Source organism: Centruroides sculpturatus, unplaced genomic scaffold, assembly GCF_000671375.1.
Source record: "Centruroides sculpturatus isolate CEXI.00-Female unplaced genomic scaffold, Cexi_2.0 scaffold1991, whole genome shotgun sequence".
In the NCBI taxonomy this organism is placed as follows: Eukaryota; Metazoa; Arthropoda; class Arachnida; order Scorpiones; family Buthidae; genus Centruroides; species Centruroides sculpturatus.
Window position 1 is genome coordinate 59297 of NW_019386201.1, and position 15748 is coordinate 75044.

The window sequence follows — 15748 nt, forward strand, 5'->3', positions numbered from 1 at the left end:
CTCCCGCGACGTCTATGAGAATGCCCCGGGAAATCCAACTCCAGCTGTGTTCAAGGTCATCCAGATGTGTAAACAATGACTCATCGGTGTTAAATTTCACAGAAGGGCGAGACAAAGGAAGTTAAACTTTGAAGCTTTTTCTTCAAAATTAACGCATTTCTTTCGTTTTTTTTCAGTTTTAAGTATTTTTTATGTTTAATTACATTTATATTACAAATTGCTAGGAACTACAGCGATTAAGGTAGATCTAACTGTCCTTTACATCCATAAACGTTATATGTCAGTGGAACAAATGGAGTGAGCTTTGAGCGTTCCACGATTTTTGGAGACTGTATATACGCGGGCTTCCTAAACAAGCCTACATGTATGTTTGTCCAAGAAATTTTTGGATGAAATACAAACCGCACAACTTCAAAATCGCATAAAAATAATTTGCATAAAAAAGAGACCTTACAGTATTACTAAGCAGCGTTAAGTGTTTTTCCTTTGGTGGATTCAACGAGCGCAGAAACCATATACGGTCACACACGTCACACTTATGTCCGAATGGATTGTTGACAAAGGTAAAAGTGAAACGTGCACTAGCTGCTGCCCAATGTGTCTTCATAATCGGCGTTCGCACACAACCGATGTCTGTACTGCCCGGCGTTGATACAGAAGCGATTACATCAACCGCTTGCATAGACTCGGCCACTCCAGCGGCAGATGTACTTGCGCCGTCGTTGATCCGCTCGGACGCCTTCATTTCTTTACGTTTCCGGCATCGCTTCACTCTATCGTATGGTGTTTTTTGGGTATCATTGGATTGCTCTCGAGAAGCCCTATCCAACTGTATACGATTTCTGTATTTTCATTTGGCTTTTCGACGAGTATAGGCCGACATTGTATTAATTTTTAAAATTTTTGTATACTAAACGAAAAGTATGTGTCGCGGCGCGTCCCCCTCCGCCGCGCGCGATGCGTCACAGTCCCCACTCAACGTAATGAATTCTTCGATCCTTTAACTATCGAGTGGTGTAATTAAATTTTGGATGTAGATGATAGATATGTAGCTGCAATGCCAAACTGTATCCCTCGATTTTGTTATCATCAGTTCTCTGAATTGCCTCCCACTACGGAAGCAAATTTAAAGACTTATTCACGTCAAAAAAAGAAAACACTGTTCGAATCCATGATTAAAATTTGACGGCCGGGTAGCCGAGCAGTTAAGGTGGCAGTCTACCGCTCTGGGGGAACCCACCAGTGGCCAAGCGGTCTTCGTACCCCGAACACTGGTGGCACAAGCGGTCTTCGTACCGCGTCTCTCCCTTCCGAGCGAGGCGTGAACCCACGGCATCTTTCCGGGTTTTCTCCACATCTGTAACGCCTAAATAGGAGTCAGTTTCACTTAAAAAAAGCCCCGGAAGGCATTTCCTAGGCACATTGCCCTAGTGTTGCGTTGCCATAACTTAACAAACAAAACCGCTCTGAGGCACCCGAAATCGAATCCGAACGAGTTGAAAAATCCCCAGGAATTTTTTGGGATGATCCGACCGGATACGTCGGCTTCCGTCTCTCACCGCCCGGCCGAGCCCATAACGGGCTTGCTAATAGACGCCATCTTAGTGCCCACAGAGCAGAAAGTTTTAAAAAATTACAGTTGAGCATCGATTATCCGACTCAATTGGGGACTGGGGTTGGTCGGACAACTGAAAAAACGGATAACCGAAAAATATGAAAAAATACATTATTAATACAGTCGACCCCCCTATAAGACAGTAGATACGTTCCATTCTTTAGGAATCCGATTTCTTACGAGTCCTTCCAATCACAGCCCGACATGTGCCAAGTTTACGGACTACGGCTGTTTGAAAGGTTTTCTTCCATAAAATTATTCGATTCTAGACTAATCTGACTCAACATTTCCAAAATACGTATACTTTTTTTGGAAATAATCCGTATAAACTACGCTATAAACAAAAAATTGTAGGATTACTTACCGAGTGTGCACCGTTCGACGTCGCCGTTGCTCAAGCTTGTTTTTGTCGCGGAACAGCTCAGCAAACTGCGGCCGCGATTTCTGATGTTATTTTTCTGCGAAAACTTCGTCGAACTATGGAGACATCGTTAATATAAATAATTTTTATGTCCGTTGAATAAGAAATGTTTCTTTCACAAGAAATATATAAAATTAGTGCTGTATTAGACTTACGGTACCTAATTTACATACTGTACAGACGATAGTTCGCCTAAACTCTCCGTAGCCTGGCGCCAGGCGGCGGAAAATATATATATAATTATAATAAAGTTACAATAATTTAAGTTAATATAATTATATATACAATACCTANCGCCGTAGAAAAACTCGCGCACACTTGCGCTTCCCGAGCAGAAAAAAGTAAGTCCGCACCGAGAAAAGGGGGGAGACCCCACTNCGGTACCTAATTTACATACTGTACAGACGATAGTTCGCCTAAACTCTCCGTAGCCTGGCGCCAGGCGGCGGAAAATATATATATAATTATAATAAAGTTACAATAATTTAAGTTAATATAATTATATATACAATACCTAATGTATATATAATTAATATATAATTATATGTACAGTACCTAATTTATATATAATACTGTACAGACGATAGTAATCTCTCCGTAGCGTGGCGCTTGATGGCGCGGAAAGTAGTTCGGCTGCCAGATGACGTTTTACGTAATTATAGAATTTTTTACCGTTTTTTACGGATACTGTCGCAATTTTTTCGCTGTCTTATAGGAATCGTAATTATAGGAACCCGTTTTATAGGGGGTCTACTGTATAGTATATTAGTATATCTCATGTAATTAGTATATTGGTATATCGCTATTAGCCTACTTCGCGTTGAATTTTCAACGATGTTAAGCCTAACAAAAATTTTTTTAAAATAATAATCGTCGCTATTGTATCGTTAAAAATTAGAAAATTAAGCCTCGTTTGAATACTGGCTCCCTTTCATAGTCGAGCTATGTTGCCAGCTAAAACACGTAAAAGTACTATTAAAGTAGCCGAATATTGTAGCGCCACATCACTAGCAGACATTTGAATTTGCCGACTAGAACGGTCAGTTAACCGATGTGACGGTTAATCGGTGGTCGGATAATCGATGCTCTACTGTAATTTCTATTTAGCTAATTGCTTTTTAGTATTAAAACATTATTATGATAAAAATACTTTGTGTATATACAGTCGACCCCTATAACACTGTTGATAATTCCGTTTTATATGAATTCCATGTTATACGAGTCACTTAGATTTTACAAATACGTGTGCCGGGCTGTGAACGGCTCACGTATTTGTAAAATCTAAGTGACTCGTACAAAATGGATTTCATATAAAACGGAATTATCAAGTATTATAGGGGGGTCGACTGTAATATATATTAACATCAAATTATAAATGTTGATACAGGGTTTATTAGTTTTATGCTAATTTTACAGTTTTCTATATAGTATACAATATGAGCTGCTGATTTTGAAAGTGAGGTAAGTCCATTTTGTGAAAAAAATAGTTAAAACTAATTTTTATTACAAATTAACATAAAATTTACGTTTTTAATCAATTCACAATAAATATCTTTTAACATCAGTATAAATCGTTACTAGTAATTCTTCTTTCTTTCTTCCTTGTTAATATGGAGACTCTAGCCTATTGGCTTTTTATCCGAATCACTCCGCTTTGAAATTACGTAAAGCGGTTGGTGCGATGAACGAAACGCTATAAGATTTCGATATGTTGGCGAGGAGGAAGGTCGGTATGAGGCCAGTATATCGGAGTTAAGGTACGGACGATCGTGAGGTCCAAGGTTAAGAGACGGCCTAGCTCTTGGCGGGCCCGTGTGTATTGCGGGCAGACAAGCCAATAGTGTACGAAGTTTCTGGCGAGCCACAGTGGGAACAATCTGGCGAGGCGTATTGGCGTCGAGAATAGAGGAAGTTGTTCAGGGGGCCGTACGATATTTATTGCGAAAGTGAGGCGAGTCCACTCTAAATAACGACAGCGCGGCCCTCTGTCGCCCAGGATTATTACAAACGAATACAAAAATGTCGCATTTTCAGTACACGAAAGTGAACCTCTGCAGGAAGCAATTTTGAATAAAAAATACTGACGGAGAAACTGTCAATCGGTCGAATATTTTCTGGATAAGATTCTCGAGAAACGCCCGTATAAATTGTTTTATATAACATGGACTAAAAAAAATACGCGATTTAAAATTATTGATTTATCACCAAAACGGGGCAAGCCAAGTAGTTTCGGAAAAATAGTATTATCGTCTTTAAATGCGAAAACAATGCCTATTACTAAAGAAAAATATAAAGATGTGATGGATTTATTACCCTGTGTACAGTGCCATTCATTCATCGCGAATACTTTAAACATCTGCACCATCTAAACTAAGAAATATATTTATATTTGCACGTGACTTATTACTGAATATATTTCTTATTTTCTTCACCTTTTCTATAAAATTGAATATATTTTTTGTTTTATTTGTAGCTTTGCGAAGAAGTACGAAATGTTGAAATAAAATAACTAAATAAATATAACATTCAATTTTTTGTTATTATGAATATATTCCATTCAAAGAAAATCAATGTTTTCAACAAATGGCTGGTTTTTAAAGAGGGCAAGTCCATTGGTGCGTGATTTTTTTCACCTAATGCGGATAACCATTATTGTTTGTTAAATTTAAACGAAACAAGACGAGAAAAAAATATAAGTCTATTACTGCTTACGAATATTTTTAAACCCATTAAATATCTAGCAATAACATAAAATGGACTCGTCCCGCTTTCAAAATCCTAAAAATAGAGGAATTAACTATTTTGTCTATTTGATTATCCCCATTGCTGTTACAGTAATGCGGGAAATTCGGCTACATTGTCTAAAAGTAAATACCAATGTTTATAACTTTTTCAAATTTTTATTTATTTTCTTAACTGCTTTATTACGCGCTAGTTTTGGTCGAGTATAATTTAATGTAAGCAAATTTACCTTCAACGGAGACACTAAAATCTGAATCATTGTCAACAGGATTTGAGAGGGGCGTAAACTGCTTGGGATTATTGAATTCTTCGATTAGAATTTGCCATGTTTTATTTCCTTTTCCTTAAAGATATGACATTCTGTAATATCTTTATATTTTCGGATTAATTCCATCAAATACTGTGTTTCTCGATGAGAGAAATTGGGTTGTCGACTTGGTTTCTGGCCGTCTGTCGTGTTTGTATTCGAGCGTTTATTACTTCTCCGAAATATCCAATTAAATAACGTGTAAGAAAATTTTCTAGCCAGGCTAGTGTCCAAATTATTGGTTCCACTAATCTTCTTCTTGATATCTCGGGATTTAGTAATCTTTCGCTAAAATTTGTTGGTGAAATCCTTTCGTCAATAATCTCGGTATTTGTCTTACTTTGGATTTACAAATACCGCAATTAAATAATGCTGACGAAACACCCCGATATATATAAAGTACTCTACCAATTAATACCGCCTTGCAGATTGCAAATACACCTTTTTACGTGCTTATCGTAGATTAAATCAAACTGGTGAAGCGCTTATTCGACACATTTGAATGCTTGAGGATCCGACTCAACTCTGGGAATTCCCAAAGTACCAGACTAAACGTCGAATAGCTAGCCAAGGCTCTAAAACTGATGGGTTTAGAGACTATCAAATTATTTGAACTCCTAAAATTACATAATCTTCTAAAATATATGACATAATTTTCCTGTTTACGTGCAGTGATGTAAATTGTTGTATCCCGTGAGTTTGTAGTTTAAGTTTTGTAATTCTTGTAATCCATAAATGCATATATTTTTTGTATAGGTTTTAAAGTTTAAATGGTAATTTGCACGCGGGCATCGTTATGAACACGTGATACGTATATATATATATATACACGTGATACACGTATATATATTATATAGTAATTTATATATATTTTATTTTAAAAAGTTTAATAATTTTAATTTTATTTTAATTTTAAGAACAAAAATTTATATATAAATTTTTTTCTTTAAAAATATTATATTAATGTAACAATTATTCTTAATATTAAGTAAATGTTTGGTCATTAGAAAGTAAAGTGACAGGAAATATTAGGAAAATACAATTCAGATTTTAATGCCGATTTCAACGATTACGATTTAATGCACATTTTCCTTGACGCTTCCAATTTAAACTGAAAACCTAAAAGTTGAACAATAAATAAGAACGAGAACAAACAAATAAGTAATTAGCGATGCAGTGGCCAGGTTGCAAATAATGTTCTATCGAAGAACTAACGAGTAAGCCCAAATGATCTTAATGGACAGTAGCAAATAGATTTTCCATCACATTTTTCTACTATTTATGACAATTCTTCCTGTTGTTTGTTTGACTATTTTTAACACGAGGAAGGAAGAGTAGCGTAAGTAAATGAATTCGTGTTCAAATTTGTTATCGGATGGTGGATTGACACATTGGCAAACAGAAATCTTAGTTAATTTCTGAAATTTTTCATAAATCCAGGGGCGGATCTATATTTTTCGGGGCCTAGGACTTTTGAAGGCCAATGGGGCCCCATTTTTTGTTAATACAAATAATACTATAAATTATTATTATTATTATTATTATATTATTAACTATTTTTTACTATACGATAAGTGCTGATTGTTAATGAAAAAGTATTAAAAATTCATGATAATAATTCAATTTTTGTAGACCCTTGACACTTGGGGGCCCAGAGCTTAAGCTCTATTAGTCTCTATGTAGATCGCCCCTGCGTGGATCTCTTAGTGCCACACGTGATTTCTAATGATACCTCCTACGTTTGATGAATCCCTGTAAAGTAGAATCTCGTAGAGTTAATTCTGGAGATCGACGTACAGTACAGTACATAGTCAATTGAAAACGTACGGGGGAATGTATGAATCATATAGAGGAGAAGGTGGTATTATGGAACCCCAACTACATTTTAGTGAATTGTAAACAAGGTATCGTAACTACATCCACATTTTTTGTGCGAAAAGTACTGGTAACTAGTAAACTAAATGTTCCTAATTGGATTTTTCGCTAGTGTAATTATAAGTATGGTTTTTGAAGGCTTTTGTACAAAAAGTCCGAAAGTAGGCTTAGAGAAAATCGGGTGGTAATATGGAACCTTACTGTATATTTTCAAAAAAATGCTTTAATGTAGCCAAAAACAAATAGGAAAGGACAAAAAATGTTAAATAATTACAAAATTATTTACTCCAATGTATTTTATCGCAAAAATGCTTTTATAATAGAAAAATATGACCTCCATCAACAATATATATTCCAGCAGCTCTTTTTCGATATTTTCAGACTTTCTACCTAGTGTCTTTTTCCCAAATTGCTCCGGACGAATGTCTGATTGCAAAGAGAGAGTTCGGAGGAGTTGAGTTCCATATTACTGTAAAAGCACCAAAGGGGTCCGTATTTCACGCATCGCCATCTCGAATTAACTTATGTCTGTCGAGACCAAAATTTAAAAAACGTGAACATCACACAGATTAATATGTACCCCTAAGTCTCTGGAACGGAATACATGCACCAGTGAACCTACAACTACACGATTTATATTTTAAAAATAATTAAATTCACTTAGCATTCAAAACTTGCGAATTTTGAAAAAAACAAATTTGCTGATTAAATACGGACAACCGTTTAACTGAAGTAAAACGGGTTTTCCCCTTGCTATGGATGTCTGCCTAGTTCAGTTCAGCCACATTCCGCTGCAGTTCGACTTTATTATCAGTTCGAAATGGGGTGGTTCCATAATACCCGCAGTGTTCCATAATACCACCTTCTCCTCTATGAGTCTATGTAAGAGAACGTGGTACAGTACGGAGGAAGGAATGTAGGGATTATACAAGGGATCCTATATAGAGTGTAGGAATTCATGTAGGAATGCATATAGGAAAACGTAGAACGTAGGAGGACTGTAGGAATTCGTATAGGGATCGCGTACAGAAGGTAAAACATAGGATAGAACGTAATCGATTCATGCGGAAAGCTCAAATTTTATATTCACAGTATGATGAAGCACCAAACACAATGATTTATTACTTATAATTTATTATTTATAATATGATGAATAAATTTTTAAAAAGCCTGCGTGGGTCAGTGTCTGACCCGCGGGTCATAGGTTCACCACTACTGCTACAGGCTATGGTTTCCAAGAATATAATTGATTCTTGGAAACCATAGTCTGCAGAATGGTCCATAAGTGGTTAACATTTAAATTTTTTTATATTTTTTTCTTAATTTAAAAATAAATTTACAAAACAATTTATAAAAATAAAAGCAATCTTTTTAGTTCCCTGAACTATTAAACGAGATAACTAATCAAGTGTACATAGCGTTACAGAAAACTCGAGCGTTTGGACCCTCTGAAATTTTTTTTTCAATTTTTGGATGTTTTTTTAAGTCTTGAAATTTTTTCAAAAATTTTTTTCCGCGCGAAAAAATTTTATCGCGATTTTAATGAACCTTTAATGACGCACGATTAACATTTAATTGTTTTTTATGGGATTTTTTTATCAAATTTCATTCATCGTTCTAAAGTTGTAGTGCACGGATTTTACTTCGGTAAAGTTATTTAAAGCTACTTTCTGATATCAAAAACGACCTCCAATAGTTTTTTTAATTAATATATTTTATTATATATACGTTTAATTAAATCGGGGGGGTCGGAAATCGCAATAAAAAACGTAATTTTTTAAAAATATTTAAAAATATACGGCCAGCTAGTATTCACCCTACTATAAATCCTTGGACTCCTGTAAGTTTTACGAGAATGTCCCGGGAAATCCAATACCAGCTGTTCTCAAGGTCATCCAGCTGTAAACACAAATTTCGCAGAAAGGCGAGACAATGGAAAATAAAGTTTGAAGCTTTTTCTTCAAAATTAACGCATTTCTTTCGTTTTTTCAGTTTAAAGTATTTTTTAATGTTTAATTATAATGTAATTAAAAATTAATCGAGAATCGAGCGGTGAATGGTTTAATTGGAATAATGAATCTTAATTCTAATAATTAAACGTTAAAACATAATTACTTTCCATATTTTTAAACTTTTATTTATAAGGCAAGAGGAGAAAAATCAATAATATAAAAAATTGCAAAATTTTACTGGTTTTATTGCTTCTTACACAAGTTTGCAATTCTGTAAAAGTTAACTTTTTTCAGCTAAATTTGGGTCAATGGACGTGTAAAAGTGGACTGAACGTCTTTAAAAAACATCTTAAGAATGCATTCAAGAGCATGTCATAAAAAACATACCTTTTGTTGCATCGAATTTGTGAAATTTTATAAAAAAAGTATCACTTTCTTTCTTAATTAAACTTCATTTTTTCATATAAAACGGGTTTAAAATGTGAGTGATGCACATTTTAAGTAACGAAATTATCAATTTATATCAAAAGGAGCAGAAAAATAAAGTAGAATAAGTGACATTTTATTTAAAAAGTAGTTTTATAACTGACAGGTATTCGAGACACACACACAAACAGTATGTAACTTATATATAAACAAACCTGTGAACAACGGACACTGACAGAAACAAAAATGGCCGTTATTTTAAGTTCGATTGTAATTATAATTAATTCTTCGATTCAATATGGGGGTTGATAACTAAATTTCTTAAGGCATAAATGTTAAAAAATAGAAAAAAGACACCTGTATACATATTTATTACACTATTCTAATTTATTCAATATTTATATATTTAAAACAAACAAACAAATAAATAACAGGTGGAATTGTAAAATACAGAAATTTCTCCATATAATTTAACTTTTCCTCTGTCGAAATATAAAGCTTTCATACTTTCCTTATACGCCTCATGATTGCTCTGACCTTAAGGAGACAAACTGTTTCTCTTTCGAGCGAGAAGGTGTCGTTCTCTGTTATTCCCAACTCTCCGCTAATTGAAGTCATGAACTCTACAGTAAGGTAACGATATTAATTAATTAACTGTATATATAATATATACTTGCCTTGAATATTAATTATGCAATTTTAGTGAAGATACAATAGACTTGTCATTCGAGATTTTCGATGGAACCGATGAAATGCTCCCTCCTACTTCTCCCGTGGTTATTGTTCACGGTGTCTTCGATTGTAAAGAAAATTGGCAGAAAATAGCAGAAAATATTGCAGATAAATCCGTAAAAAAGGTGACGTATTTGTAATTAATGCTAATTATATACAATTAATTTTGTTAATTAACCCATCGATAAGCACGCAAAGTTCATAAAATCGATCCTAAAATAGGATTTTGGCCTGGTTAAATGATTTAAGGATTGCATAATGTAGCATAAGCGAATCGATTGCTATTATTTTTTCAATTATAAGAAATGTTTATGGTGTGATCAACGGGGTATATTTTTAATTCTCCATTAATTAAGACCCACTACTGATGGGAGATTAATTCTCTACTTTAAATAAATGAATAGAAAACGAGAAAAGTTGGTCCTAGAATAGGATTTCGAAAAATAGGAATGATTGAGGATTGCATAACGTTTCATAAATTAAAGCTCTATAATACTCTTCAAAACGTTTCTGGTAGGAGTTTGATTTTTTAATGCTCCTATACAGTGCTCCCTGTGACAAGGCCTATACAGAGGATGGTCTAGTAGGAACCTCAAAAGTATCTGTTACAATTTATTCATTCCACTTTTTTGTATGTTAATTTTTACATACTAAGGCCTCAAGACCAGGGCCGGATTTAACGATCAGAGGCCCGTGGCACAAATACGGTGGGCCTCCCTTTAAGAGTAGGCAAATTTGATGATTTAGAAAATTTACACAAAATACTGTACCTTCAACTAGATTTCAACTAAAAAGTTGTAAATTTCATTTAAAAATAAGGTTATTGTAAACACATATATTTTATTGTGTTTACAATAACCTTATGTTAATTTAATTGAAAAATACCTATGTGAAATTTTTTCCCGAAATTTTCCGATGTTTCATGGGTTTCTTCCCGGGTTTGGTTCTCTCTGCCTATGGCCCTCATGAATAGGCCACACTAGGGTGTGGCGGTAATAGAAAAAAATTATGTTTAAACATAGTTTTGTGGGGGACCTAGGCACCGGCCCCAAATGCCCTTATGTAAATCTGGCCCTGCTCAAGACTCAAGCAGTTTGGATACTTTCCATTTCCGAGATCCTAAACATACAAAAACTTAACAATCGTACCATAAATGTGACATTTTATATGTTCCAGTGGTGTTAATTAGTGAGATTAATTAATGAAATTTAAATTTTAATTATAATTTAATTTCAATGCAGGTATTCGTGATAGATCTGAGAAATCATGGCGATAGTGGAAAATCTGAAGATTTCTCTTATTCTGCAATGTATAGGGATCTGGAAAAGTTCATTCGAAAGTTAAAAGAACCGGTCATTTTAATAGGACACAGTTTAGGATCAACTGTTACAATGGGTTTTGCCCTCAAACAGGTAAATGAATAAAACTAATATTGTGGGCACATCATTCTCTGGGAATATTTGGAGAATCATGCTATAAATCAGCAGGATTTGGTTAAGAATAAAATTTCACTAGTGTTGAATAATTAATAAAACTTAATTTTAGTTCAAATTTAGTTTCAGTTAATTAATTATTATCAATGAAAACTCCACATATCACACAGAATCCTTAGGATATAACAAAACATTCCTTCAAAGAGATTCTATCAAACAAAAGGAATTTGGTAAGGGGTCGAGTAGGATCGTATCTATGACCTTCAATAGCGTGACGAATAGTTAGAACCATTTATGTTACTAAAAGTAATAATTTGTGACGCCATTCGAAGAGCACTTGCTCTGCTTGTGTCTTCTTTCTTTGTATCGTCTTCTTTTGTTTCTTAAAAAATACTTCAAAACGCTAATGTCTTAAAGGGCAATCTTTTCATAGAAATGAGTGTTATGGTCCTTTTAAATCGTTCTTCATTTAACTTATTTATCAGTTTAGTCCATAACTTGTATTACAATAAACTAGGACAGAAAATTCCTTAATCATACTTGTTGCTAGATGAAATGCTCAGAAAATAAATTAAAATTTCACAATTCATTTCTTAAACCATAAGAACATAAAATTACAGAGTGGATTCAGTTTTCTTCTTTCGCGGCTTAAAAGGAAGGCCAGCATTGAATTTGTGAGTCTGAAATGTAAAAATTGTGAAGATTTTAATTTAGTTTACTGTTTACTTCTAATTACGAATAACTTTTTGTTTCCCCAATTTTTTTTACATTTTCCTTCATCTAGCGAATCGCCAATAGCAACCATCTCTAAATGGCGGCCATTGTTTCCAAGAACGTTCCTCTTCGAAAAGAATGCTAAATAATCTCCAAACAACGGCCACTTCCCATCCGTATTTTCGAATTTTTCCTCCAGTCACCGTGGTTCGCAGGTTTGACTGTATAATGGCCGCGTTTCTTTGTGTAGCAAGAATATAGCAAAAACGACGTCACGATAGATAATTCCATTAAGAATATGGTATTTTCAGAGTCATTTTAGAAAATTCAATCTTTCCACAATGTTTTTATCAATAGTCACTTGGACTTTTTCACATATTTACATCATAATATCACATTATGCATAGAACGCACGTGCAGCGGCCTTGTGATTGCAGCAAACGTTTAGAAACGATTCGCTACACGATAGTGCTTTATTTAGAAACACTTGGCTGCATAAAGAAAAGCAACCAATCCGTTTTACAATTTTCCAGATATTCCCGAAGTATTACTTATTTTACATTATTTATCAATAAACATTGCACAATTTATTTTAAAATAAATTTCAGCCCGACATGGTAAATATGTTGATATCAGTGGACATTTCTCCTCTCGACTATCCAATGGATACGGAAACAAGAATTTTGGGTGCTTTAATGAAAGTGAAGGAAGCATTAGGATCTATTCCTCGAGGTTATCTTCTGAGTAAGGCCAAGGAATTTCTAGAAAATCAATTTGAAAAAAATAATCTGGTGCTTATATTCTTAATTTGTAATTTAAAAAGTTCTATTATTAATCAATGTTACAAAATTAATTTTTATTTGGATTTATAATTGCAGGTATTCGCTCTTCGTAAAATATTTACATCAACTCTTATACAAGAAGGTGAACATTTTAAATTTAAAACTAACTTAGATGCTGTAGAAGAGCATATTTGCAATAGGAAAACCATCAGGAAGACTTATCCATTGTCTGGTTTTTATAAAAATCCAGTTTTAATTGTTTATGGAGAGAAGTCAAACTATGTTACGTATGTATATACTTTAATATTTTAAATTAGTAGCTGTATTTAACATAATACTACAATGATCGAACATGGCACTTATTTCCATTATAACTTTACGTCTTTAATGTTCTCATGATATTATTAAATATTTTACAAATTTGTAAACTACAAGTCGATTCAAAAGTCAGTTAACCAGGATATGTTTTAAGTTTATTTCAAGCTGGTTTAGAACGGCTGCATGTTATGTGCATGTTTGTGATTTAGTCATTACTAATAAAGTAAACGACTTTTAGACCATTCTGTTTATAAATGTCATAATCTTATACTTTTATAAGTCACTAGCAGACCCCGACATGCGTTGTTGTGGCTCAAAATGTATCTATTATAAATGTATAACACTTCCCCCGTGGGGGAAAATTTTTCGAAAAATTTCTTCTTAGTGTACATTCTCTTGACGTACTTTATTAAAACGCAATCAAAAACGCAAAAACCCGCATCTAAAATAATATAATAGAAGCCAAGTTCTTCACGTTAAGACTAAATTCTGTCCCTCTCCCCCGCGGGGGAATATCGAAAAATTCCTTCTTAGTGTACATTCTGTTGACGTACCCTATTAAAACGCAATCAAAAACGCAAAAAACCGCATCTAAAATAGTATAAATAGAAGCAGAGTTCTTTACGGTAAGCCTTAATCTTAACCATCTCCCTTCAGTGGGAGGAATTTCGACACGTATATTATATAAAAACACGTGCGTATTCGAATGCAGCGTTGTGTCAAATTTTCAAAGGAATCGATAGAAACAAACGAACATTACATTTTTATTTATATAGATAAATAGAAGATGATCCGCTTTAGTTCATTTTCACAGAAAAGCGTAATGCCTCACAGAAAAGCAAACTTAGGGCGTCGTACTCGTAGCGCCATCTGTTGGACGTAAAAGCCTTAACCTAGATTATATCTTTTAATTTATATGAATGTTTAACGGAATAATATACAGCCTATGTCCACCCTGAGGTTTCATTCTAAATATTGGTGAAAGAATTCTTGAAATCGGATGAGTAGTTTCGGAGATTACCTGCTGCAAAGAAACTTTTACATACATACATACATACAAACATTACCTCTTTATAATATTAGTATAGATAACCTCGCGTTTTTTTATGCAGCGCTCGAGAAGCGCTTTACAGCGAACACACTGAAACTGGTTTCTAATTGGCCAATACTGCTCGTGACGTCATTTCGCTACACTCTCGCTACATAAAAAAACGCGGGGTAACACAGAGATAAATACCAGCAACGAATTATTTAATTGTATTCCGTAACTCAGTGGTTTTAACCGGGGTACCGCGGCACACTAGTGTCACAACACTGGGGATGACGCAAAACACTGTATAGTGCAGAATAGCGCTGTAACACTTGTCAAGTATACTATTAAAAGCACAGAGCTAAAAAAAACTCTACATTGATAAAGAAGTAGTAGGGTGCTTCAAGAAAAAATTAAAAAGCAGGGGCGAAACTATTAGAAAAAGATTCAAAAACATTGCTGTAACTAATTGCAAAAATTGACGGGGTGAAAGCGCACCACGCTTCTATTAGGTAGGCACCAATTACTTGCGTGCCTGTAATGATTATATCTTTCTATCCTAAGTAGCTCCATCTAGTGAAAATTTATAAATTTAAAAATGTATTTTTGGACATTATATCGAAAAAGCCATCTAGCACCATCAACAGGGCTCAATTTTCTATATGACCGTGCTCTCGACAGCCTTAGCTCTTTTCCATCCTAAGTGATTCCCTAAACATATACCAGTTTATGATGTTGTGGAAGGAATTAAGCCAGAACCAAATAGACAATTGTAGAAGATGGCATTTCATGACAACGAAGCTACAGAAGCACTATTCTGATGCTCTGTGATTTGAGTTCAAATATGGGCCTGATCATATCGGTTGGGATGTCACCCATTTTCCCACCCTGCTGCCCCTATTGAGGCTCCGATCAAATGATAAAGAATTTTATGAAAAACGCTGGTATGCCCATTAATTTCTGTTTCTCTCAATGATATTTGTTTAAATATTTATTTTCAGATCCAAAGATTACAATGCCGTGAAGACTATATTTCCTAACGTATCATTAACCAGCATTAAAAAGTCAAGTCATTGGATTCATATAGAAGAGCCAGATGATTTATTTGACGCCATTTTGTCTTTTCTCTCATCCAAAAACTGATATGGACACCATTTTATTTTACTTCCATTCTAAATATAAACAAGTAATTAATATGTACTTGAACGTACTATGATATTTTTTTTATTAAATTAAATTAATATAAAAATGTGTAAAGTTGTATTATTTTCGAGAAATAGACTTAATCACTATATTACTCATGTTAATACTTCAACATACAATTATTATTTATTACACTGATAAATAGCGCCATTTTCATAAAGTGCCATTAAATACACGTAAACAGATCTTTCCGCAAAT

At 34.1% G+C, this 15748-nt stretch overlaps 1 protein-coding gene across 1 annotated transcript; it reads left to right on the plus strand.

Annotated features, from left to right (window-relative positions):
- The first annotated feature begins 9885 nt into the window (after positions 1–9885).
- On the plus strand, positions 9886–15510 carry LOC111614055 (protein ABHD11-like). Its single transcript, XM_023355433.1, has 6 exons — positions 9886–9971; positions 10042–10195; positions 11312–11482; positions 12826–13008; positions 13096–13286; positions 15349–15510. Exons 1-6 carry the CDS (start codon positions 9955–9957, stop codon positions 15488–15490), a joined length of 858 nt encoding a protein of 285 aa, XP_023211201.1. The 5' UTR covers positions 9886–9954; the 3' UTR covers positions 15491–15510.
- Positions 15511–15748: the final 238 nt, after the last annotated feature.

Coding starts and splice junctions, on each gene's coding strand:
- LOC111614055 (XM_023355433.1), top strand. Junction 10,196..11,311: donor CAGATAAATCCGTAAAAAAG/GTGACGTATTTG, acceptor ATTTCAATGCAG/GTATTCGTGATAGATCTGAG. Junction 13,009..13,095: donor AATTTGAAAAAAATAATCTG/GTGCTTATATTC, acceptor TTATAATTGCAG/GTATTCGCTCTTCGTAAAAT.